General features: G+C 35.8%; 1 protein-coding gene across 5 annotated transcripts in view; it reads right to left on the bottom strand.

Annotated features, from left to right (window-relative positions):
• Positions 1–26919, bottom strand: part of RhoBTB (Rho-related BTB domain containing) — an 85393-nt gene that overhangs the window by 18929 nt on the left and 39545 nt on the right. For 4 of the 5 annotated variants that reach the window (XR_010953518.1, XR_010953517.1, XM_067787861.1 and 1 more), the window contains exons 2-11: positions 20369–21050; positions 15790–15893; positions 14013–14210; positions 13438–13885; positions 11463–11548; positions 11131–11389; positions 8997–9110; positions 8323–8493; positions 8011–8253; positions 4773–5034 (exon numbers count right to left, since the gene is read on the bottom strand). Coding sequence is in view for 3 of the 5 variants with exons in the window: in XM_067787861.1 (XP_067643962.1) it covers positions 4773–5034; positions 8011–8253; positions 8323–8493; positions 8997–9110; positions 11131–11389; positions 11463–11548; positions 13438–13885; positions 14013–14210; positions 15790–15893; positions 20369–20548 (2065 nt within the window). In the remaining 2 variants the exon portion in view is untranslated. The remainder of the gene's footprint in view (positions 1–4772; positions 5035–8010; positions 8254–8322; positions 8494–8996; positions 9111–11130; positions 11390–11462; positions 11549–13437; positions 13886–14012; positions 14211–15789; positions 15894–20368; positions 21051–26919) is intronic. The other variant, XM_067787862.1, reaches the window with a different exon arrangement.

Genomic DNA, 26919 nt, shown 5'->3' on the forward strand with positions numbered 1-26919 from the left:
GATATCGAAAATTACGAAAAATTAAAAAAAAATGCCATAATTCTACACCAAATATGAAAAAAGGGATGAAACATGGTAATTGGATTGGTTTATTGACGCAAAACATAACTTTGGAAAAAACTTTATAAAATGGGTGACACACCTACCATATTAAGTAGAAGAAAATGAAAAAGTTCTGCAGGCCGAAATCAAAAGCCTTTGGAATCTTGGCAGGAATACTGTTCGTGGTATTACATATATAAATAAATTATCGGTACCCGACAGATGATGTTCTGGGTCACCCTGGCCCACATTTTGGTCGATATCTCGAAAACGCCTTCACATATACAACTAAGGGCCACTCTCTTTTAAACCCTCATTAATACCTTTAGTTTGATACCCATATCGTACAAACACATTATAGAGTCACCCCTGGTCCATCTTTATGGCGATATCTCGAAAAGGCGTCCACCTATAGAACTAAGGCCCACTCCCTTTTAAATAATCATTAACACTTTTTTGTAGGGAAAGTTCTAAAAAACGTAGTGTCTGAAACGCTGAATATTAAAAATTCCGTAAGCCTAAAAGAAAAAATTAAAAATGTAAATATTGAAGAGGATGAAATTCTCATATCTTTGGACGTCGTCTCCCTCTTCACGAACATACCGATCCAATTTGCCATAAGCACAATAATGAAGCAGTGGTCAAGCTTGAAGACTTCTACAAACATCAACAAAATAAACTTTTTAACAATAATTGAATTTTGTCTGAGAGAGAATAACTACTTCCTTTACAATGGAATTTTGTCCTTGACAAAATTATTGACGACAGCATCGCTGAGCTAAAATCTTCCGACATATATATCAAATACATAACCAAATATGTAGATGATATATTCGCCGTAGTTAAGGTCAAAGACGTAGACGAAATTCTAAGAACATTCAATAGACAACACACAAAGATACATTTTACAATAGAAAAAGAAATGAGCAACAAACTGGCGTTCCTGGACATAGAAATATACAAATCCAATAACAAACTAACTGGTACACAAAATCCATAGCATCATCAAGACTAATTAACTATCATTCCAACCACCCATGGACGCAAAAGAAGAACACCATTATCAATTTTATATCGAAAATTTACAGAGAGAATGTGATAAACATATTACGCAAAAATGGTTATCCAGTCAATACAATAGAAAATTTAATACAAATAGCAATAACCAAAAACAAACACAAGAACCTGAACACAGCAGATAGCGAAAATACCAAAAAAACATACATTAGCATTACATACATTCCACACCTAACAGACAACAAAACATTACACAAAATCATACCAAGCAGTAAGACGGCCCATACATGACACAAAAGCCATGCGCAAATACAAAACGACGGAATTTGTGCAAATGAAAATTTTGACATACACGGCTCAAAAACACTGCGCAATATTCATTTTTAATGTAGCGCAACAAATGAAACATGTGTTTTAATTGTATAAAAAGGCACTAATTGTATAAAAAAACACTATTTATTTTCCACAGTGCTGGTAATTCACAGTATAAGTGGAAAAACTCGCACCAGAAGCGTTTATTCTCCATAGTATTTATAATTTTTATATTTTAGTTGCAAGACCAGCTCAACTCATTGCAGCATGTGCAATATTTGCAGACATGCGTAAATATCAAAATCGTTTTGATTTTAGCGCAGTTCTCTGCGCAAATAGCGCAACCAGTGCACACACCGTGCAAATCCTTGTGCAAATTGGTAATTGGCACAAGGATACTTGAGCCGTGTAATTGGCGTATAACACAAGCTATGCACACAAACCAAATCATACACTAAAAAGCATATACACAAAAACAAAGGACAAACTTGAAAAGGAACAACTACATAATGTAGTTTACGAAATTCGATGTCATGGTAACGAAGGAGAGAAATGTAACAAAGTTTATATCGGCACAACAAAAAGATCACTAGGAACAAGAATAAAGGAACATAAACTAGATGCAAAACACAACAAAAGCAACACAGCCATTGTACAGGTTTACAAGTATGATATGTATGAGAGGGAAACAATTTCTTTCCCTTTCTAACACACGGCAGTTTGACACTTCGGTCAGTGTCAAACTAGCGTGGAACCCAGTGGAACCTGCGTGGATCATGAGTTTTGACACTGAACGAAGTGTCAAAATTACCGGGGTTGCTTCGTCGAAAGCGACACAGGGAAGCAAAAAAGGGATCGGAATATCAGATATGGGTTGCTGTGATGGTAAATTTCTTTTAACGAATTTAGTAGGAAATTTTAAGTGCACCCATGTGGGTCCTTCAGAAAATTATAAAAAAGTCTTCAATTGGGGTATCTGAGGACGCGTAGTTATTTCAGTATTAAGAATACAAACACGGGAGTTAAGTTTTTCTACCCGTTCAAAAGTTCTCCGCGAAAAACAGTTTGAAACCGAGGTCGACTGCAATAACTCGTCCAAAAAAGCGGAAAGAAAAATGAATAGACGCGTTTTGTCCTGTTGTCAATAGTCCGAAGAGAAAAAGTATTCGAATTATTGGAAGCGAGGCAAAAACGCGTCTATTAATACCTCCCCCGACGGTTTTAGCAATCGTCCCCGTAAAAAACTATCACAATTTGTTAATTAAAATTGTCCAAAATATATGGTTATGAAAGAGAGATGTAATTAAGTGCTCGTTTGAAAGTAAATAAGTATATTTCTTTGTAATATAAGAAAAAAAATTTTAAGCAGTTTTCGATAGCAGCTACTAAACTTTGTTTGGTCCTAAGAAGTACAACAGTGCCAAATAGCATCCACAAAAAAAACGAACAAGAACAAGCATTTTATCAGGTGAGCGTGGCTGTGTATGTGCGTGCTGCTACATATCCTACTTGTAGACCTGTACAATGAACACAGCACTGGCCCAACACATTACGGAAAAGAAACACACAGCTGATTTCGACAACGCAACAATACTGGATGTGGAGAACAGAACACGTAGAAGGATGACACTAGAGGGACTGCGCATACAACAACAACTACCAACAACGATTAACTTTAAAGAGGACGTTGATAATATTAATTGTGCCTATGCGACGTCAATAACAAACAATGTCTGGAGGTGACAAGTGCAATATTGTTTTTAATGTTAATAGACGGTATTTTAATGCAGTAAATGTCGGTGTGATTTTTAATTATTGTTCTTATTTGTTTGTTATTAATATGTGTACTTATTTTTTAAAGAAATGTGACAAAAACCACTGGTTTAAACAATGTAAGTGATTTAATATTGAACATTAATACCAATTATTGTATTTGAAACATATATGTTTTTCGTATTTAATAAATATATTTCCTGAGGAAGACACGAAAATGTGTCGAAACGCGTCGGAAATAAAAAAAATAAACTTGTTTTATTTAATTAAACCGGCCTAAAAGCTCCAAAATCATTTTAAATATTAACACTTTTCATTTGATACCCATATCGTACAAACACATTCTAGAGTCACCCCTGGTCAACCTTTATGGCGATATCTTGAAATGGCGTCCATCTATAGAACTAAGGCCCACTACCTTTTAAAATACTCATTAACGCTTTTCATTTGATTCCCATATCGTACAAGCACATTCTAGAGTTATCCCTGGTCCACCTTTATGGCGATATCCCGAAATGGCGTCCATCCATAGAACTATGGCTCACTCCCTTTTAAAATACTCTTTAATACCTTCCATTTGATACCCATGTCATACAAACACATTCCAGGGTTACCCTAGGTTCATTTTCGTACATGGTGATTTCCCCTTATTTTGTCTCCAAAGCTCTCAGCTGAGTATGTAATGTTCGGTTACACCCGAACTTAGCCTTCCTTACTTGTTTTTTTTTAAATTTCTGTGCGTAATTAACAGAGTTTATCTGGCATCAGAGGTTTAAGAATATAAAAAAAATGCATTTGTCGCGATACACCTCCGAAGCGATTTAGGTCTAGCTTTGCGATGTGCTACTTTTTAAATTTTTCTACAAATTGGCGCGATGTGATCTACATATTTTAGATGAATTTTCGATGAGAAGCTTTTCGGTAATTCTTGACTGTAGCTCTCAACTACTAAAACTCGTCCAGGAGAGGTGTCCAAAAATGCACTTTGGACCTAGGGCCACGAATCCGAAAGCGGAAATTAAAGATGTTATTTCTGTCAAAAGATACTTTCAAAATCCGAGAAATAACCTCGTACTGCTCTGAAAAGAGGCGGGGGTGGGGGGGCTCCTTAGTATTTTAGCACAGGACATCAAGTAAAGAATTCCTTGATTTAAGAGAGTTGTGAGAACGATCTGCAGATCATGCTAGCCAATTGTATAATCAAAAGGGAGATGAAGTCATCAAATTTACTTAATATTTTTAGCAATTCAAGCAATGAGTATCTAGCAAAATGATATATACTAAATTGTGTATTTATGTATAGCAGGCAATGTAATAACTATTTTTATATTCGTGACACGGTTTTACAAAATCATTTGTGTCTTGGCGCTTTAATGATTGAGTGTTTGGAAAAATACAAACCCAAGCTAAATGCAATATTGTATTAATATGTACAATAAAAAAATAACACTTTTCAGTATTTAACACAGTTACGTAGTGCATTTTCTACATGACACACATCACCTTGCTTACGCTGTTGTAGCATCATCAGTCAATTTCTAGTAAGTATTTCTTTGGTTTTTTTCTTCTTTGGCTGCTCAGTCAGATATCATTGTTAGCAACAACAACAACACTACTTTTATACTTACCACCTGTAAAACATAGACAACCTTCATCGTCGCGTGAATCGCGTCTGGAACTTTTAAGCTCTTTGTTCTGTTCTCTAACGCATCGCTGATAATAATCAAAATCCTTTAAATACCAGACGGGCGGCCAACGATGTTCGCGCAAATACTCTTGATTATCCGAATGTAGAGATTTTAGGCCTTTAAGTGAAAATTTACAAATAATATTGTAATTGACACATAGATAACTCATACACCACTCGGCAAGTTGATGAGCATTGTGAAGCTAGAGAGGAGAGAAAAAGAAGGTAAATTAAAAAAATTTTTTTTGCGGCATATTTTATTTAATTTTGTTTAATTTAATTATATTTTACGAGCCGGACCCGTGCGCATCTTGCGCAACCAATATAAAAGTCTCTTATCAAATATCAACAGAAATCCGCTGTTCTATCAATCAATTAAAATGGCAGCGACTGCCGGTATTGCAGTGCAAATATTCACAATAGTGCCATAGTACAAATAGATTTCTTTGTGTGCTCACAATCGTTTATTTTTAACAAATTATTTTAATAAAATGTAGCTAAACAAAAGCACTACGACCAAAATTCCCCAAAGCTCGCTAATAGCCCAATCTCCATCTTTACAACAAAAACTTTATTTATAGATTTGCATTCCAAATAAGAGCGAAAAAGGGACCCGTACATGAAAAGAGCAATTAGAAATAATATACATGATTAGCGTCTATATTGGTAATGTGGCTTTTACTCAATTTTATTAATCGAATCAATTATATTATTTTTAATCACAATGAGTTTTAAATTGAAAAAAAGGCGTGAGACTCATAAAGTTTTTTTTATTAGTTTTTAAGTTAACTAGAATTAGTTTTTAAGTTAACTAGAGCTCACCCAGGGTTTGAAGTTAGCCCACAACAGAGGTAACTTTACTAGAAGCAAATGATTTCGGGCTTTTCATGAATAGCTACTTCGGTTTTGTATTGGTAACAACCCATAGCTTTTATAATCGGCTTTTTACCGATAACGAATAATTATCGTCGAATTATCGGTTTGTAATCGACTTTTTATTGCCGAGGCATCGGCTTGTTATTGGTTTCTTATTGACTTTTCACAGAAGTGTTACACATTTGTCTTCGATTTTATATTAAAGTTTTGCCGGTATCTAATACATAACAAGCCGTTAACAAATCGATAACATGCCTGCATGCATGGTAATAAACTGGTAACACTCCGATAAAAAATGTATAACTTTTCCATAACACGCCGATAACAAATTAGTAATACTCAGATAAAAAATCTATACGTTTCCTAAATCAAATTGATATCTTTTTTATAACATATCGATAACTTTCTGGTAAGTAGTCGAAAACTTTTTGATTACAAATTGTAAATTTTCGGTAACACTTCGATAAAAAACCGGTAACAATCCGATAATAAATAGATAACATACTGATAAGAAATCGGTAATTTTTCGATGACAAATCCGAAAGTTTGCGATAACAAACGGATTACTCATAGGTTAAACATTGATTTAATTTAATCTTATTTAATTTAACTTAATTTAATTTAGTTTAATTTACTTTAATTTAATTTACTTTACTTCAATTTAGTTTAATTTAATTTAATTTACTTTAATTTAATTTACTTTACTTTAATATAATTAAATTTAATTTGATTTAATTTACTTTACTTTAATTTAAATCAATTTAGTTTATTGTATTTTTATTTCAATTTAATTTAATTTAAATCAATTCACTTAAATTTAGTTTTATAAAAATTTTGTATTTTATTTTGGTTTTAATTTATTTTATTTAATTTACTTTAATCTATTTTATGTTGTTTTCTTTTTTTCATTTTTGTTTATATATCAAAAAAGTAAGGAAGTCTAAGTTCGGTGCTTCTGTGCTTAATGGTGTTACAAGCCAGGGCAATAATACATATCCATATGGTTCTATTCTGAACTAATTTTTTTTCGAGTTATGGCTCCCGAGACATAGAAAATTGCTTAGTCATAAAAGGGGCAGTGCGACGCCCATTTTTAAAAATTTGAAGTTATTCCTATTTATTGTTATAAATCCACTGGGGAAATGAAATATCATTGATATAAAGCTTTTTTTTGCAAAGATATAGCTTATTTTATTCGTCCATGACCCTTTAAAAAATCTTTTATATAAAAGTGGGCGTGGTCCTTAACCGATTTCGTTAATTTTTGTTCAAAGCATTCCTTACAGTAAAGACAACCTCTCTCCCGAATTTTGTTACGATAGGTTTAACGGTTTTTGATTTATGATTAATAATATTTGTAAAATTGATTTTATCACAAGTGGGCGGTGGCGAGCCCGTTTTAAAAAATGTTTCAAATTTTTATAAAGAGTCTCAATATCAGTTAACACGTCAAATTTCAACATTCTAGGTGTATTATTTAATAAATAATCAGGTTTTTTGTGTTTTCCAAAATGTTATATATATAAAAAGTGGGCGTGGTTATAGTCCGATTTCGCTCATTTTCAATACCAATCTATTTTGGGTCTAGATAAGCTTGTGTACCAAATTTGGTGAAGATATCTTAATATTTACTCAAGTTATCGTGTTAACGGACAGACGGACGGACGGATGGACATGGCTCAATCAATTTTTTTTTTTTCGATACTGATGATTTTGTTATATGGAAGTCTATATCTCGATTCCTTTATACCTGTACAACCAACCGTTATCCAATCGAAGTTATAATACCCAGTGTACTAGTACAGCTGGGTATAAAAACGGTTACGTATACGCATCGCTACTCGTATTTTCAAGTGCTGCGGATATGTTTGCGTGTAATTGGTTGATTTACAATAAAAGTGAGCTAAAATAATTATATTAGTTGATTTATAAATTTTTGTAATTTAACTAAATTTTTTTCAATTAATTCATTTATTTCACAGAATTCAGATTATTTTTAATATTTATTTTAGTTTCATTTAATGTAATTTAGTTAAATTTCGTTCGAACTTTTATCAATTAATTTAATTTAATTTAAATTTTGATTGAATTCATTTGGCAACTAAATTAGAGCAATCAAATTAATTATTAAATTGGTTTAGTTAATTTTATTTTAGTTTCATTTAATGTAATTTAGTTAAATTTCGTTCGAACTTTTAACAATTAATTTAATTTAATTTAAATTTTTATTGAATTCATTTTGGCAACTAAATTAGTGCAATTAAATTAATTATTAAATTGGTTTAGTTAATTTTATATCCTACCTTAACTGGCTCCAATAATTTTAGACAATGATCTACTGTCTCATTTGTTTCATTTTGTGAAATGGTTGTCAAATCTTCTATCACGCGACATTCAACTAAATTCAATAAACGCGGCAAGCATAAACGATTTGCCAATTCTAAAAGATTTAAACATTTATCCGCAGATATTTGAGGTATTTCATCTGTGTACAAATAGCACAAAAGTTTGTGAAACGTATAAATCGTGACGCCGGGAAAAAGAATCTGTTGAAAAAACATTCATTAAGGTTGTGTTATTTGAAAATTCTCATACTCATAAGCACGCAGACTCACCACACTTGAATGCGCCTCACGAAAATCACCCGCTAACATAGCGCGCATAACTTCACAGCGTGCAATTAAAAGCGCACGATGCGCCTTCATTTGACCATCGTCTAATTCGAAGGTGACATCACTGAAGCAGCCATCGCCAACGCAATACTTTTCCATATTATCCTTGATGCTCTAGATAAAGATTTTATTATTACATGTTTTCGAGATATACCCAACAAGATTTGTGACTGTGACTTTTTCAGCCATCGAGATTTTTATTTGTGACTGTGGCTGCACTGCTTTTAACCGCGGTTTACGATCACGCTTAATAAATATCGGAATCATAGACCCAATCACAGCGCTCATTATAGCAGAACTATTAGGTAGTTACGACAACGAATTAATGGGTGTGTGATTTGTGCTGCGACTAAGTAAAAATTAATTAAATAACTCACTATTCAGTAGTAGCACAAATCACAGGTTCATTGGTTCCTATTGTTGCAGCTAATTAAATATTAATGTGATGAGAACTATGATTGCGATTATTGGTAAGCGAGCGAGACACAGAAGCTGCCACAGTCAGTAGATTACGGCGATATCTCCAAATATGTCGCTGCAATTTATCGCTGTGATAAAATCACAGTTACACGAATATTTGTCAAACACTAATATCAAAGTATAGCAAATTCACTTACAAGACAAACATGTTGATTACTTTCTTTGTTTAAACTGGCTAAAAGATTTTGTGGCTTTGATAGCAATAAAGCTAGTTGAGGCAGTTCTAAGAAATCAGCAGCTTGCTTAACATCCTTTAAATGAGAATAGAAAAAAATTATGATTTTCTATATTTTTTTGAAAAATGCCAGGGCATAGTACAGGTTTACAAGTATGATATGTATGAGAAGGAAACAATTCCTTTCTCTTTCTAACACACTGCAGTTTGACACTTCGGTCAGTGTCAAACTAGCGTGGAACCCAGTGGAACCTGCGGGGAACATGCGTTTGACACTGAACGAAGTGTCAAAATTACCGGGGTTGCTGTCGTGGAAAGCGACGCAGGGAAACAAAAAATGAGCGGAATATCAGTTATGGGTTGCTGTGATGGTACATTTTTTTGAACGAATTTAGTATGAAAATGTAAATTGCACCTATATGGGTCCTACAGAAAATTATACAACAGTCTTCAATTGGGGTATCTGAGGACGCGTAGTTATTCCAGCATTAAGACTACAAACACGGGTGCTAAGTTTTTCTACCCGCTCAAAAGTGCTCCGCGAAAAACAGTTTGAAACCGAGGTCGACTGCAATAACCCGTCCAAAAATGCGGAAAGAGAGATGAAAAGACGCGTTTTGTCCTGTTATCAATAGTCCAAAGAAAAAAGTATTCCAATTATTGGAAGCGAGGCAAAAACGCGTCTATTAATACCTCCCACGACTGTTTTGGTCGTGTTTTAGCAATCGTCCCCGGTAATAAAGTATCACAATTTGTTAATTAAAATTGTCCAAAATATATGGATTTTAAAGAGAGCTGTAATTAAGTGCTCGTTTGAAAGTAAATAAGGATATTTCTTTGTAATTTTACAATAAAAATTTTATGCAGTTTTCGATAGCAGCTACTACACTTTTTTTGGTCCTAAGAAGTACAACAGTGCCAAATAGCATCCACAAAAAAAAAAAAACGAACAAGAACAAGCATTCAGGTGAGCGTGGCTGTGTATGTGCGTGCGTCTATTAATACCTCCCACGACTGTTTTGGTCGTGTTTTAGCAATTGTCCCCGGTAATAAAGTATCACAATTTGTTAATTAAAATTGTCCAAAATATATGGATTTTAAAGAGAGCTGTAATTAAGTGCTCGTTTGAAAGTAAATAAGGATATTTCTTTGTAATTTACAATTAAATGTTTACGCAGTTTTCGTTAGCAGCTACTAAACTTTTTTTACCTAAGAAGTACAACAGTGCCAAATAGCATCCACAAAAAAAAACGAACAAGAACAAGCATTTTGATCTGGTGAGCGTGGCTGTGTATGTGCGTGCTGCTACATATCCTACTTGTAAACCTTTACAATGGTTTGGCGCGACTCCTGGTTTGGGTTTGTGCCCGTCGATAGCAAAGTGCCTTGGCATGACCATATTTGACAGCAATTCTAACCATAGTAAAAAACGAACCATCGTAGTGAATGGCAGCGATTGACCAGGCGCTTTCAATTAAATTAGCTTCCCCAACCTGTCAACTTCATCTTACCCGTGGCGACCCGAAGGTCCTCATGGAACTTAAGTTTAAGCTAGCTCAACCCATATGTCCAATCAAAAAATTAAAACGTATTTAATTACAACATATTTAATACTAATTTAATACGGGTTCATTAAATTTATTACATTTGTTTTTTTTTTTAATTTTGAGGGTTCGGCTAGCTTAAGTTTAAGTGTAACAAGTGTAATAAATTTAATTAACCCGTATTAAATTAGCATTAAATATGGTGTAATTAAATATGTTTTCGTTTTTTGATTGTGCATATGGGTTGGGCTAGCTTAAAATTAGGGTAGCCCAATCCTCGATATTTAAAAAAAACAAGTGTAATAAATTTAATGAACCCATATTAAATTAGTATTAAATATGTTGTAATTAAATACGTTTTAATTTTTTTATTGGGCATATGGGTTGGACTAGCTTAAAATTAGGGTAGCCCAACCCTCGATATTTAAAAAAAAACAAGTGTAATAAATTTAATTAACCCGTATTCAATAGCATTAAATATTGTGCTATTGTCTCGGTTTTTGATTGGGCTGGAAAGATTGGGCTAGCTTAAGAGACCTTTTCTATACGTACTTGTAAATTGTGATATTCTCTTTCGATTGTGCCGGTATAAATAAATTGCAAACACTGTTGCATTGCTTGTGGCGTTATGATCTTTGTTAGTGTAACCACAGTTTGTGATACATTAACTCCACGAATGTTTTCCATTTGAACTAAACGTATATTATGGAATAATGGATGGTGTAGTTCTTTATAGAGATCAGTTGGTTTTCTAGTTTCAATTAATGGAAGCGCTTGATAACTAGAACGGCGCTTTATTTGGTCCCACACTCTGTAATAAGAAAATAAGCTTTGTAAGTATTTACTATATAAATCAAAAATGTTTAACAATTGAAAATAGATACCTTTGTGTGTGCGATTCATGGCGTATTAAGCATTCAGTATCATCATTAAAATCCGCTGTGGTGGCTTCGCCAAATGTGGAACTCACCTAAATTAAAAGCGAATTTATATGATTAAATTTAAATATACAATAGAATGATTTAATTATTAGTTATGTGTTTTTTATGAAGTTCACGGAAGTGGATGTGTTTCAAGCAGCATACTACTGCCGGTCGCTTGCGGCCAAGTATCCTCTGAGTAGCCACTGAACATCAGTGTTGTGGTAATTTAATGTAAGAAGGCGACAACCTAACTGGGCCATTCCGACATAGTGGGTTTAATGACTAGCTGGGGGATTTCATCAGCAGCGTCTGACAACCATAAGGCGCGGCTGCAAGCGTGGGTCTGTCATGGATCAACGTCACCGCACACTTTTAAAGGACCATTATTTGAGGGCATGTACCTGGAATGTCCGCTCCCTTAATAGATTTGGTGCTGATGCCCGCTTGTTTGATGTCCTCGTGAAGGCAAAGGCTAACATCAGCGCCAACCAAGAAGTGAGTTGGACAAAATACGGTAAGAAAAACATCAACAAATGTGACATTTACAGGAGTGGCCATGGCAACAAGCGCAGTTTCGGTGTTGGATTCGTGGAAGTGGGAAAGAGACTTTGTCGCCAAGTACTGACGTTCGCGTCTGTGGACGAACGTCTCACCGCTTTCCGAGTAAAAGCGAAATTTTTTAACACATCATTCATGTGGTGCATGACGGGGAAGAAAGACGATGAGGTGGAAGAGCGTCTCGTGCTTGAAGACTTTAACGCCAGGGTGGACAAAGAAGGTGTTTTTGGCTCCACGGACGGATGGTTCAGGCTTCGCAATGAATGCTCTCCTAGTAGACCGGAGCTGATCGACTTTTCCGGTGCTCGAAACATGGTTATATACAACACGAGGTACTTGTATAAACATATTCATTTAGCAAAATGGCTGTCCGCCCATCGAAATACACGCAATCAGATCCACCACGTTGCGATAGATAAATGGCATGCCTCCTGTATTTTATATATGTGCACGATTAGAGGACCTAACATCGACTCAGATCACTATCTAGTAGCCAAAAAAGTGCCCACCTCTGCGCAGCTAAATGCAAGAAGCAAAAAATACAAGGAAAGTTCGACGCCAATAGTCTGCAATGACACCAGATTGCCAATGATTTCGCAACTGGACTCTCACACCTGCTCTCTGAGACCACAAGTCAACCCGACGTAATGCAGGAGCAGTGGAATCATATCTTTAAAGCACTTAACGTTAAATGAGGACATAACGAAGTACCTTCTGTCATAAAGCAAAGGGTAAGCACAAATGCTCCTTTGCAACCACGCCACTGTTGGCAGCCATAATTTCGAACACAAACACAAACAGTCTAGAAATCTAGCAATGAATCACTCTTGCTCTACAAGTCACTTAAGGTACAATAACAACGTCAGATGAGGCGGCTCTGGGAGTGAAGTTCTTGGAAAGATTTAACGGGCGGCTACGCGTCGGTGACGGCGAGTACCGAAGAAGATTTTATTAATTAATTAATTTATTTATTTATTCAGCCTATGGTTTAGAAACCTTACAGACTAAGACGAGCTTCACGCAAACATCAACATAGTTTAGGGAAGCAAAGCACAGCGGCTACGCTGGCGAGGCACCGTTATGCGAATGAAAGATGAAGCTCCGGCTAAGAAAGTATTTTCGTAGGAACCTTCCTACGAAAGCAGAGGAGGAGGGCATCCCCCTGCGCTGGAATGAACAGGTTGAAAACTGTTAAAGTTAGTTAGGTGTTCCCGATCGGCGCCAGTTAGCACAGCGAAGGAGCAACTGGCACGCCTTGTTGGACGACCATAATCTTTTAAACGGTTAAGCGCCAACTAAGCAAGTAAGTATGTGTTTTTAGTCGATTTCAAATATGACTTGACAAAAAAAAAATTTAATTATTACATCATTAACTCACCATACTAGACTCACTACTACTCCTTCCACCCATATCCGTTAGCTCTGTATTTAATAGCCTACAAAAAACATTTGACGCAGCTGCGAGCATAAACCGATGCACTTGGAATTTACTTGTGCCCGCCACCAATATGAGATCTGTATGGATTTGTGTTGTAAGCATTCTATACATATCTTGTTTGTAATTCCCCACTACCACTGTGACTTCTGGTGGTGGCGGTTTAGGTGGTCGGAATGGTGCCTGTAGTAAGGGTTTTTGAACTTTTTTCAAATTTGTCATCCAAAAACGTTGCTGACGTCGCGCAATCAATGCTGAACGTATAGCATTTTCGAATACTTCATTTACACCGAAATAGGTAAATACGCTGGTTTCGTAATATGCAACGCCTAACTCTTTCGCTACAGCACGCGCCTCATCGGGCATAACGAGGTCACTTTTGAGCGCCGCACTGTTTTTGAAGAAAAATATTAAATTAAAATTGTAATAAAACTCGTTTAGAGGGTTAAGCGCCAATTAAGTAAGTAAGTAATAAAACTCGACACTAATAGAAATTCTTAGAAAGCTATTAAATTTACCGCACGAAGGTACTGCGCTCGCCAAAGTACGATAGATAAGTTTCATCACGATACATATAGCGCAGATCATTTTTACAACCGACCAATATGACGGGTACGTCTGGACAGAAACGTCGTATCTCTGGATACCACATGGCTTTGCAATTGCGTAACGATATAGGGCTGGCTATTGAGAAGCATAGTAATACAACATCGGATCTTAAGGAGGAAAAGAAAAAATGGGTTTGTTAAGAAATTCGAAACATTTTTTTTTTTCAAATTTCGCAAGTGTACGGAAATATTGAGCTCTCTATAAATTACTTCGTATATGGTTCAGAGAATTATTAAAGAAACCAACTCGAAAAAATTTCGAAATTCGAATAATTTTCTCATTACGACGTTGTTTTCTAGTTCAAAATAAAAAACAAAACTAATCTTCGAAACATTTTCGAAGCTTGAAGAGAAAAAGTAATAAAGTCTACTTCGAAAACATCTCGTTATCCAACAACCCCAATTCGTTTCTTTCTTTTTAATACTTAAGTTAGAAAATAATTCCAATTTCGAAAAATTTTCGAAGTTTATATTTCTTTTTTATTTTGAACTAGAAAAAACTGTTTTATTTTTTTTCTCTCTCTTCGAAAAAAACATTCGTTATTTATGTCTAATGAGAAAATTATTCGAATAACGACAACCCCAATTAATTTCTTTCTTTTTAATATTTAAGTTAGAAAATAATTCGAATTTCGAAAAATTTTCGAAGTTTATATTTCTTTTTTTATTTTGAACTAGAAAAAAACTTTGGTTTGTTTTTTTTCTCTCTTCGAAAAAAAACATTCGTTGTTGATGTCTAATGAGAAAATTGTTCGAATAACGACAACCCCAATTCATTTCTTTCTTTTTAATATTTAAGTTAGAAAATAATTCCAATTTCGAAAAATTTTCGAAGTTTATATTTTTTTGCACTGCTATAACAACAAAAACAACAACAACAGAGAAATGAATTTTAGTTCATAATAACAAATTTAAATACAACTTCATAATATAACTGCAATTTAAAAATTAGTAAACCAATTTATTTTCTAGTTCACATAGTGAAGATTGAAGTGCAAAATTTTCCAATTTCAAGTTTTTTGGAAGTTACATTCTGTCTCAAAATTAAAAAAAAAAAAACAAAGATAATTCGAAGTTAAATCAAAAACTTTTTTCGAAGTTAGAAAATGTTACCAACTTATTTTCGCAATTGGCAAAAACATTGGCAAAAAATGATTATCCGCCTAGTAAATTTAAAACATAAATCTTTGAAAAATTTAAAAGAGTAAAACTTTTTTCGAAGTTAAAAAATCTTCCAACATATTTTCGAAATTAGGAATTAGCAAAAAATGGCTGTATGCTCAGTTAATTTAAAATATATAAATCTTCGAAAATTCAAAGAGGTCAAACTTTTTCGAAGTAAAAAAATTATGCCAACTTATTTTCGAAATTAAAAATTACCAAAAACTGATTGTCTGATTAGTAATTAAAAATATGTAAACCCTCGAAAAATTCAAACAGGTGAAAACTTTTGAAATTGGATATAATTTTCGAAGTTAAACCGTGATCTTGGTGAAAAAAATATACTGATCAAAAACAAGTAAAATAGGAACTACCTAACATCGAAAATAAATCGAATATTACTACGTCTACAATTTTATAAATTTTTGAGAATCATGAAAAGTATTTCCATCTAGAATATTTGTTAAAAGTAAATATGTACGGTACACTTGACGAACGAATTTGTTTCTGGCAACTCAAAATTTACCGTCCATAAGCAAATCTGCGATCTTTGTCATGATCACCAAACGTATCCCAGAGGCGCAACGACACATTTACACCATCCACAACCTCCCAAGAACGTTCAAGTACCTAAAAAATGAAATAATGTTTTAGAAAATTGTTTTTCCTTATGATTTTTGTTAAGAGAAATATTTGCAATGTTTTTTTTAATTTTTTTCTTTTCTACTTGTTTATTATTACTTCGGATTATTTTTAATATCAACCCAAGCAAGACTAGAAGACAAAAACTAATACTCTTCAGCAAAAGATTCAAAATACTTCAATTTTTATATAAGCCTGACAGCTGTTAGCTAAGCAATCAGGCTAAGGGAGTCTGGAAGCTGAAACGAATAACTGGCCACAACGATATCTTATGAATGCTTCCAGCGTGGATGTAACAGATTACTTATCACCCACATTGAAGTTTGACAAGAATTTCTGGGTGAGGGTTTCTTCATGAACCGATTGGTCAGCCGAAAAAGTATATAAAGAGGGCGTAACCGCACTCGATACTGATGGGTCCCGAACTGACCTGCGGTGTTGGTACTAATGTTTTCTGCCAATAGCTAAAACTTGCGAAATACATCCGTCTTCCAAGCTCAGCTGGTATATTCCAGGCAGGGATATAAGGCTTTATTTAGATCTATTGTGCTTGTGCTTTCAGCCTATTACTGTATGTGGAGGCTTTTAATGTATTTAAGTACCTCTTCACGCTCTTGACTTCATATGACCAAGGGATTAAGACTCACCCCACCTAGATGGGAGCGTCTTTACCTTACCAGAGCGACGCATTCGCAGAGAATGTGAACCGGCGTTTCGCCCTCGAGCCAACAAAAGCGAGAGATTTATGTGTCGCATAGATTTAACCAACTAAGGTGATATCGCCGTATTGTACCCAGTGAGAATTTGTAGGTCTTCTCTGATTAGATTGACGAGTTTAGCTGATCCTCTCGTTGCTGGGAGTATTAACAATTTGGCCCGTCTTAGCCCTGGACATTGAATTCACTGTTGTCTGAACTGCTTGTTTCCCAGGTACTTATGGTTTCCCTAGTGTGTGCCTTTGTGAGTCCATAGAAGCGCTCTGGACCTTAGATTGGTGCTAAAGTACCACACTTGCCTAGGGTATCTGCCTGTTCATTATCTTCTTGTACCTGATGCCCGTGAACTTATCCTAACAAAACCTTTATTTTTAGCTCTCAGATCATTAAGGACTCCAATGCATTCATCCACAAGCCTAGAAGTAATTGTGTAACACTGCAAGGCACGTAAGGCTGCTGGGCTGTCTGACGTAATGAAGATACTCCATGAGCATGAGCCTCTTCTCATCTGTACTGCAAAACTTCTAATGTATGGATTTCTGCCTGAAAAATAGTGGGGTAGCATCTCAATGGCATCGATTTCTTGTAGTTCGGCTAATATATGCCAGCTCCCGTTTTTCCATCATCAAACTTTGACCCATCCGTGCCCCAGACCATTGAGTCAGGGTTAGGTTTTTCAAAGAGTTCTGTCTACAATGGACTCCGTGAGATTCCGAACGTAGGGGATTTCCTTTGAATTTGCTTACTACTTTCATATGCCCTATCATGCTTCCGTTCTTATGTCAGAGATATTTTGAAGTCGCCCCCGTAATGCCAACAACAGGTAGCCGATGTATCTTGCCTAATTTTGGTATTGCTGTGCTTTGCGAAGTCTTCGGCCACCAAACTAAGAAAACTACTGGCCTTAAAGCAGTACTAAATGTCCACTGGAAGATAGCTGCCATGTTCTTCTATGGAATCAGATCAAGAAAGCTCTTGTTGCTTTGTTTAAGGAAAGATCTAGATGAGAATTCAACGTGCGGGTTATGTCCAGTGTAATCCTTAGGTATTTTGCTGCTATTAAAAACCCGATGTTGGTGCCAAGCAGGGATTGTTCTGGCATGGAAAGTTTTCTTCTTCGAAAAAAAGGATAGCTTTGTTAGAATTAAAAGGATTGTCTATCATCCTTTGGTACCACTTCATTTTTCTTTCATGCGCAGGGCTTGTTACAGACGATTAGATATTATTTCCTCGTGCATCCCTGTAATGCATTCCGTTGTGTATCAAATCCATTGGATTTCAATAATTGTATGAGGTGAAGTAATGCTAGGGTCCACAAGAGATTAGATAGTACACCCCCTTAAATGGCATCCGTTAGTGGCCAAAATTTACTCAGTTGTGTCTTCCAGCTCAATACTGATTTTTCTTCCCTTTGGCAAGTATGGCATCCAGCGAATGATCATTGGGCTTATATTTTTGACAATCATAGCTTGTTTGACAGCGTACTGTGTCCTGTTATCGAAAGCTTAGATATGTCAAAAAAGCGCAGAGGACTATATTTTTAGACTATAAGACCTCTTAAATTTTTTATGTTAGACTGTGAATAGCCGTCTGCGAGGACGGCAAATTGACTCCTACATAGAGAAAGTTTGTTAGATTGATCTCCCTGAAACGCTGTTCCAAAGTTTTTTCCATAGCTTTTAGGAGAAACAAATTGAGGATAATTGATTGATACGACGAGGGCAGTTATCTTAGTGATGCTGAGAGAATTTTTAAAATTTAAATCAAGTGGCTGCCGTTCACATCGGAGCGGCACACTTAGGCCTTTATAGGCCCATTGTGAAACCACACGGATTTGTTCCTACTCTCCTAATCAAACCACTTCGTTGAGTTTGTGAAGCTAACTAAGCGTCGTGTATTGACCTAAGCTATATCAGTCAGATCTACGAGAAACATCTTGCCCATAAAACGGTGCCTTCTTCTACCGAGCGCTGGACATTCACAGAGTAGATGCCTAACAATTTCAGGCTCTTCTTCGTTGCCGCAGCTTCTGCAATAATCATTAAATGAAGCGCCAATCCTTTTCGCATGCGGTCCATCACAAACATGACCAGTGAGAAGGCCTACAACTAAGGAAAGATCCCTCTTACGAAGGGTGATAAGCTCTCGCGATCTCTTCTCATTCCATTCCGGCCATCTGAGTTTTGCCGTGTGGCATCATGATGCTTCCACCTGGCTCCCGCTTCCACCAGTAGAGCCTCCATTATCTTGAGCTTGCAGGTGGAGAGCGGCATGCCCAACCTCTTCCAGGATGGCGAAAGTGGAAGAGAGGTACCCTTTCTCGCAAGCTCATCCGCCATCTCATTACCTGGTTTGCCCTTATGTCCCGGAACCCATACCAGATGCAGAGTAAACTGTTCAGCAATCACATTAAGTGATCTGCGACAGCCTACTACAGTTTCAGAATTAGTTCTGACAGAGTCAAGGGCTTTCATGCTGCTTGACTGTCTGAGAAAATCAGCCCAATTCTAAACGAAAATTTTGTGCGAGTTTTTTCCCTTCTCCCATTCCTCGTATTCTAAATAAAAATTCCTTGTAAGTTTTTTCACTTCACCCTTTCCTCCTATTCTGAACAATGTTCGAAAAAGCGGAAACCGGTTATGGGAGAAAAGTAGGTATTATGAATGTGAGGGAGAGGGAGATTTCTCTGCCATTTCAAGGAGTTTTTTCACTAGTTAAATTAAAGGGAATGCATCAAAATAGTTAAAGTACATTGGTTCTTTTAAGAAAGAACACTTATTTGTACAAATTTGTGCTAAAATATGTATTTACATTCTACCACAATATTCTCACTGTTAATACAACAACAAAAACCACAATATTCTTTATTTTAAGTCGAAAAGTATATCATAAGCAACGCAAGATCTCTTCGTATATTTGACGCAGCCATCCAGAAATTGCGCAAAGATTTTTTAAGAAGGCTTAAATAGATTTTGGCATATGGCGAAAGGCGAACTCAACTCGACTTGGCCGCCAGAAAATTGCTTTGCAGAATGAAAGCAGGCAACTCCGGCGGATTTGTGTTATCCCGCCGCCTTCTTCTTCTTATGCTTCTCTGTTGATGTTGCTGTGGCACCAATTCATTACTCATTTCAATGAATACCACATGAAATGCAATAATGTGCATTGTTTATACCTTATTTCTTAATTTGAAACAAATTCGCAACAATTATTAAACTTTTAAATTTTTTAAACAAAATAAGAAATGCGCAACGAAATTTCAATTGACAAAACAGCTGACTTCGAAAATTCGAAATACCTCTGCCTAAGGCAGTCCACGGCGTCTTGTATGGCCGCAAGCTCGGCCTGAAATACGCTACAGTGATCCGGATGGCGAAACGATATTTGTATGTCCAATCGTTCCGAATAGACACCCCCTCCGACCCTATTATCCAGTTTAGTTCCATCGGTGTAGATCTGAATGCTGTTAGTGGACCAATCAGGGTCATTCACCCACTGTTCCCTCTCAGGGATTAATATCTCGTATCCCCTAACTGCGAAAGATCGAACAAATTCAAAAATAGACATAGCTTAGCGATAAAGCTCTTTTCTTTTCTTAGGAATCCTTTGTTATCTGCTATACACCGAAATGCTTTTTCCGGTTAAACGTTAAATGCAATCTCTATCTAACATGCGACTCACCTCTTAAACAGTCACCAATTTTTTAAAAACACATATAAATTATTAACTAAGAGTTCAAACACTTACATCCTTATAAATCCGATACTGATCAATAGCCCACACTGTTGGCACATGTGTCGAAAGCAGCTGTGAAAGTGAGACATGTTTATTGCATGCGCGTGCGCATATTAAGCGCGTCTTCCCCACGGCAGTATCACCGACCAGAACGCACTTAACTAATTCCTGATGTGGCTGCTCGTTATCCATATTGCCATGACACGTTAAAACAATGAGCTATTTATAAATAAGCTGGCTAATGATAGCAAAAGCCGGACCTACACACAAAATGGCGTGTACACAGCTGTGCGAAAGGTGGCGCAAGTACGGATGCTATTTGCAACTATACAAATTACGTATTTTATACGTACAAACATGCATATGTACACACTTACGTATGTATATCTATGAACAGCCTGAGCGAATTGACGACGAAAGTCGACACTCGAGCGTATTGTGCAATTTTTTTGTTTTGTTTTGCTATGAATAGATGAATTGAATTGATTGGAACGCTTCTAAGTTGATTGTTGTTGTTGTTGGCTGATTAGTTATAATATTTGACTACTACTATTTATAACATTTGCTTGTTTGTTTTCGTTTTTAGTTTTCTCATATAGTACTTATGTTATTGTAGGCAGGCTAGCGGGCGGTCGGGCGGGCAATCAAAATGACAAACGTATGCGCGATTATAAAGTGGAGTAATTAGCTGAAACTGGAATGAGAAGAAAAAATTAAATAACTATGTGATTAAGTTTAGCTGCGAAAAATTTTAAGAAAGAATGAAATTTACGCAAATATAATACATATATATATGTATGTATGTTAGTGGGTCAAATATATTGTTGAAAAGGCACATCCAGTTTCTGAATCTATGGGTCATACTGTGTAATATTGCCCATGGGACCATAGGTCTGAAATGAATTTCGAGCCTCCCTAATTTTGTTAGAAAATATTTTTTTGGAAATTTTTATTTTTATTTTTGTTTGAAACTATTTTGGGCTATTTAAAAGTTGAATTTGCAATATGGAAAAGTAAAATATTCGTCGCTATAGGGTGCTTTCCTACTATTTTTCGCATTTTAACGCTTCTTTTTGGGGAAAATCGACGAATTTGTTGCAAACATCGACGAATATTTTTCCATATTGCAAATTCAATTTTTAAATAGCCCAAAATATTTTCTAACAAAAATAATAATAAAAATTTCTAAAAAAAAAATATTTTCTAACAAAATTAGGGAGGCTCGAAATTCATTTAAGACCTATTGTCCCATGGACAATATTACTCAGTATGACACATAGATTCCGAAACTGCAGTTTTTTTCCCCATACAATTTGACCCGACCTAATGTATACAAATCCATCATTAGTCAAATAACTCATTGCGCGCATTAGTGCAATTACCCTGCAAAAATCGCGAGTACTCCATGCATGCATGTATGGAGTACTCGCTATGGACCAAGCGAGTGCTCCAAAATTAACCACAATTCATACAAAAAATATGGTCCAATTAACATTGTGATGTCCTAGGACGGGACCATATACTCCAGCTCCGCATTACATCAGAGTAATCCATGGAGTACCCGCAGTCCTATAAACATCGTGTAGTGATTACAATCGTTAAAAACGAGCAATGATCGGCTAACAATATGTTCGTGTTGAAACATGATTTGGTCCATTGCTGCATTACAGTGGAGTATAATGGTAAGTACTCCAGTGGACCAGATGATCCAAAGATTTTTGCAGGGATATGATCAACTACCCTGCAAAAATCGTTGGATCATGTGGTCCATTGTGGTTCTTACCATTATTCTCCACTGTAATGCAGCAATGGACCAACTCATGTTTCTACACGAACATATTGTAAGCCGATCATTGCTCGTTTTTAACGATTGTAATCACCACACGATGTTTATTGGACTGTGGGTACTCCATGGATTACTCTGATGTAATGCGGAGCTGGAGTATATGGTCCAGTCCTAGGACATCGCAATGTTAATTGGACCATATTTTTTGTATGAATTGTGGTTAATTTTGGAGCACTCGCTTGGTCCATAGCGAGTACTCCATACATGCATGCATGGAGTACTCGCGATTTTTGCAGGGTACTTGCAGCCGGCACCCCATGACGTATGAGTAACAATTTAGTAGCAATCAAAAAATTTCATAATAGTCGTATTCATACACTTCGCTGGTGGTGCAGTGAAATAACTCCCAAATGAAATAACTCCCATGAAATAACTCCCATGAAATAACTCCCAATGAAATAAGTCCCAATAAAAATGAAATAACTCCCAACTTTAATAAATGAAATAACTCCCAAAGAAGGAAACGAAATAACTCCCAATATTTGCCAGTTATTTCATAATGAAACCACAAGTCCCAAAAAAAAAAATGAAATAACTCCCAAATGAAATAAGTCCCAAAAAAAAAGAAATAAATCCCAAATCAAAATTTTAAATGGTATCTTTATACTATATAATCCGTTACAATGAGATTTGAAACATACAGCAAACTATTATGTACATATGTAAAAGTTACAATTACAAGAAAACTTGAATAGTGTCGTCGAAGTAAATGTAATTTATTTTAAAAAATCGCATTTTTTTTATGAAATTAACATAATTTATTAAAAGTAAAAAATAAAAGGAACAAGTCTGCGTAGAACACCTTTCTGCATAGGTGGCTTTCGGGCGCGCTTATAAAACATAACCCTGGGATACGCCATGCCAAGTCCGGGTGTATGGTATAACCGTGGCTACCGCCACGGTGATGTCCTTCTGCGTAGTACGCCCACGGTTATACCACACCCCGGACTTGGCATGGCGTAGCCCAGGGTTATTTTTTATAAGCGCGGCCGAAGGCCGCTTATGCAGAAAGGTGTTCTACGCAGAATTATTGTGCATCGCGCGATTTTTTATTCCAAATTTTCTATTTTTTTGTAAAATAAATAAATCGAGTTGAATGAAAAAGGTCCATTTTCCTCGTTGGAACAATTTAAAGCATCTGGGGCCACCAAGCAAGCAGTGAATTAGATAAAATGGCTGTATGCTTGTGTTCGCGGAAGGTAAACAAATAAATCATTAAATTTTACAATAATACGCAAATTTAAACAAAAATAGTTGATTGTGGTTTTATAAACATTATAAAGTGTACTTATGAAAGTGTTCGTATGTAGATAAAAAGTGATAATTATACCATGGTAACTTTAACTACTTATTACTAGTAAATTGTTAATAACAATTAAAAAGTACTTACTGATTCTCGTTGGGGAACTCCCTGAGAATCTATGTGCAAAATTTCAAAGTTTAAACCAATTTGGTTTACGAATAAAACTAATTGGTCCCTTAATGTATAGCCGACCCATAGAACTGTTAGAAGAACGTCAAAGTTTGATAAAATATGAAATAACTCCCAACAAAAATTAAATAACTCCCAATGCCTGAATTACAAACAATGAAGTAAGTCCCAATAAAAATGAAATAACTCCCAATCTCAAAAAATTATGAAATAACTCCCAAAGAAATATTATTGGGGATTATTTCATTTGGGAGTTATTTCATTATGAAATAATTACCAGCAAAAAATATGAAATAAGTCCCAATGAATTGGGAGCTATTTCATAATGAAATAAGTCCCAATTTGTATGGAAAATGTTTGGGAGTTATTTAATTTTTTTGTTGGGAGTTATTGCATTTGGTAGTTATTTCACTGCACCTTCGCTGATTGCTTGTCATGTTGGGGTGGTTATAAAAACTTAAGTTTTTTGGTATGTAAACATCTTGCTCACTGTGTGGGGGAATCCTGAACGTAAGCGTAAGGTGTAAGTGTAAGCATTAGTTCTAAGTGTGAGCGTAAGTTGTAAGTGTAAACGTAAGAGTATGAGAAGTCTTTGTAAGTGGTATGCTATAAAGGGGGATACATATAGACAGTAAATGCAGGTGTAACGTGTAATATTTGTATACGAGCTTGGCCCGTGCGCATCTTGCGCAACCAATATAAAAGTCTCTTATCAAATATCAACAGAAATCAGCTGTTCTATTAACTCACAGCTTGCGCTGGTATCTAGCGTTTAATAGCAACTGCCGTCAATAAATTAAAACTTGCGCCTTGAGCTACAATCTAGCACACAATACATCTTGCGCTGCCATCTAGCGTACAATAGCAACTGCCGGTAATGCAGTGCAAATATTCACAATAGTGCCATAGTACAAATAGATTTCTTTGTGTGCTCGCACAATCGTTTATTATACTCAGTTGAGCAGAGCTCACAGAGTATATTAACTTTGATTGGATAACGGTTGGTTGTACAGGTATAAAGGAATCGAGATAGATATAGACTTCCATATATCAAAATCATCAGTATCGAAAAAAAATTCGATTGAGCCATGTCCGTCCGTCCGTCCGTCTGTCCGTTAACACGATAACTTGAGTAAATTTTGAGGTATCTTGATGAAATTTGGTATGTAGGTTCCTAGGCACTCATCTCAGATTGCTATTTAAAATGAACGATATCGGACAATAACCACGCCCACTTTTTCGATATCGAAAATTTCGAAAAATCGAAAAAGTGCGATAATTCATTACCAAATACGGATTAAGCGATGAAACTTGGTAGGCGAGTTGAACTTATGACGCAAAATAGAAAACTAGTAAAATTTTGGACAATGGGCGTGGCACCGCCCACTTTTAAAAGAAGGTAATTTAGAAGTTTTGCAAGCTGTAATTTGGCAGTCGTTGAAGATATCATAATGAAATTTGACAGGAACGTTACTCTTATTACTATATGTCTGCTTAATAAAAAATAGCAAAATCGGAGAACGACCACGCCCACTTTTAAAAAAAAAAATATCTTTACAGTATATAAGTAAATTATGTCAACATTCAACTCCAGTAATGATATGTTGCAACAAAATGCAAAAATAAAAGAAAATTTCAAAATGGGTGTGGCTCCGCCCTTTTCCATTTAATTTGTCTAGGATACTTTTAATGCCATAAGTCGAACAAAAATTTACCAATCCTTGTGAAATTTGGCAGAGGCTTAGATTCTAGGACGATAACTGTTTCTGTGAAAAAGGGCGAAATCGGTTGAAGCCACGCCCAGTTTTTATACACAGTCGACCGTCTGTCCTTCCGCCCGGCCGCTAACACGATAACTTTAGCAAAAATCGATATATCTTTACTAAACTTAGTTCACGTACTTACCTGAACTCACTTTGTATTGGTGTAAAAAATGGCCGAAATCCGACTATGACTACGCCCACTTTTTCGATATCGAAAATTACGAAAAATGAAAAAAATGCCATAATTATATACCAAATACGAAAAAAGGGATGTAACATGGTAATTGTATTGGTCTATTGACGCAAAATATAACTTTAGAAAAAAACTTCGTAAAATGGGTGTGACACCTACCATATTAAGTAGAAGAAAATGAAAAAGTTTTGCAGGGCGAAATCAAAAGTCCTTGGAATCTTGGAAGGAATACTGTTCGTGGTATTACATATAGAAATAAACAGATGATGTTCTGGATCACCCTGGTCCACATTTTCCCCTTTTAAAACCCTCATTAATACCTTTAATTTGATACCCATATCGTACAAACACATTCTAGAGTCACCCCTGGTCCACGTTTATGGCGATATCCCGAAAAGGCGTCCACCCATAGAACTAAGACCCACTCTCTTTTAAAACACTTATTAACACCTTTCGTTTGATACCCATATTGTACAAACGCATTCTAGAGTCAACCCTGGTCCACTTTTATAACGATATTCCGAAAAGGCGTCCACCTATAGAACTAAGGCCAACTCCCTTTTAAAATACTCATTAACACCTTTCATTTGATACCCATATAGTACAAACAAATTCTAGAGTCACCCCTGGTCCATCTTTATGGCGATATCTCGAAAAGGCGTCCATCTATGAACTTAGGCCCACGCCCTTTTAAAATACTCATTAATACCTTTCATTTGATACCCATATCGTACAAAATAAATTCTAGAGTCACCCCTGGTCCATCTTTATGGCGATATCTCGAAAAGGCGTCCATCTATAGAACTTAGGCCTACGCCCTTTTAAAATACTCGTTAATACCTTTCATTTGATACCCATATCGTACAAAATAAATTCTAGAGTCACCCCTGGTCCACCTTTATGGCGATATCTCGAAAAGGAGTCCACCTATAGAACTAAGGCCCACTCCACTAAGGCCTACTCATTAACACCTTTCATTTGATACCCATATCGTACAAACAAATTCTAGAGTCAGGCCTGGTCCACCTTTATGGCGATATACTTAAATGGCGTCAATCTATAAAACTATGGCAACTTGGCAAAGAGCGAAAAAGGGACTCGTACATAAAAACAGCAATTAGAAAAAATATATATGATGTATGTACTCTATGGAGTACTAGAGAATGTATATGCTTGCAATGTGAGTCCAAGGTCCACATTAAAGAATAGGTTGGATGACCTAGAAGGTGCAATATGGTCATAGCAAATCGTTTACCAGATGGTCGGACTAATACCTTAATGGTGCTATTTTCCGAAACGTGCCAGCTCAAAGGACTGTGAACATCGACC

This window comes from Eurosta solidaginis, chromosome 5 (assembly GCF_040869045.1).
Source record: "Eurosta solidaginis isolate ZX-2024a chromosome 5, ASM4086904v1, whole genome shotgun sequence".
In the NCBI taxonomy this organism is placed as follows: domain Eukaryota; kingdom Metazoa; phylum Arthropoda; class Insecta; order Diptera; family Tephritidae; genus Eurosta; species Eurosta solidaginis.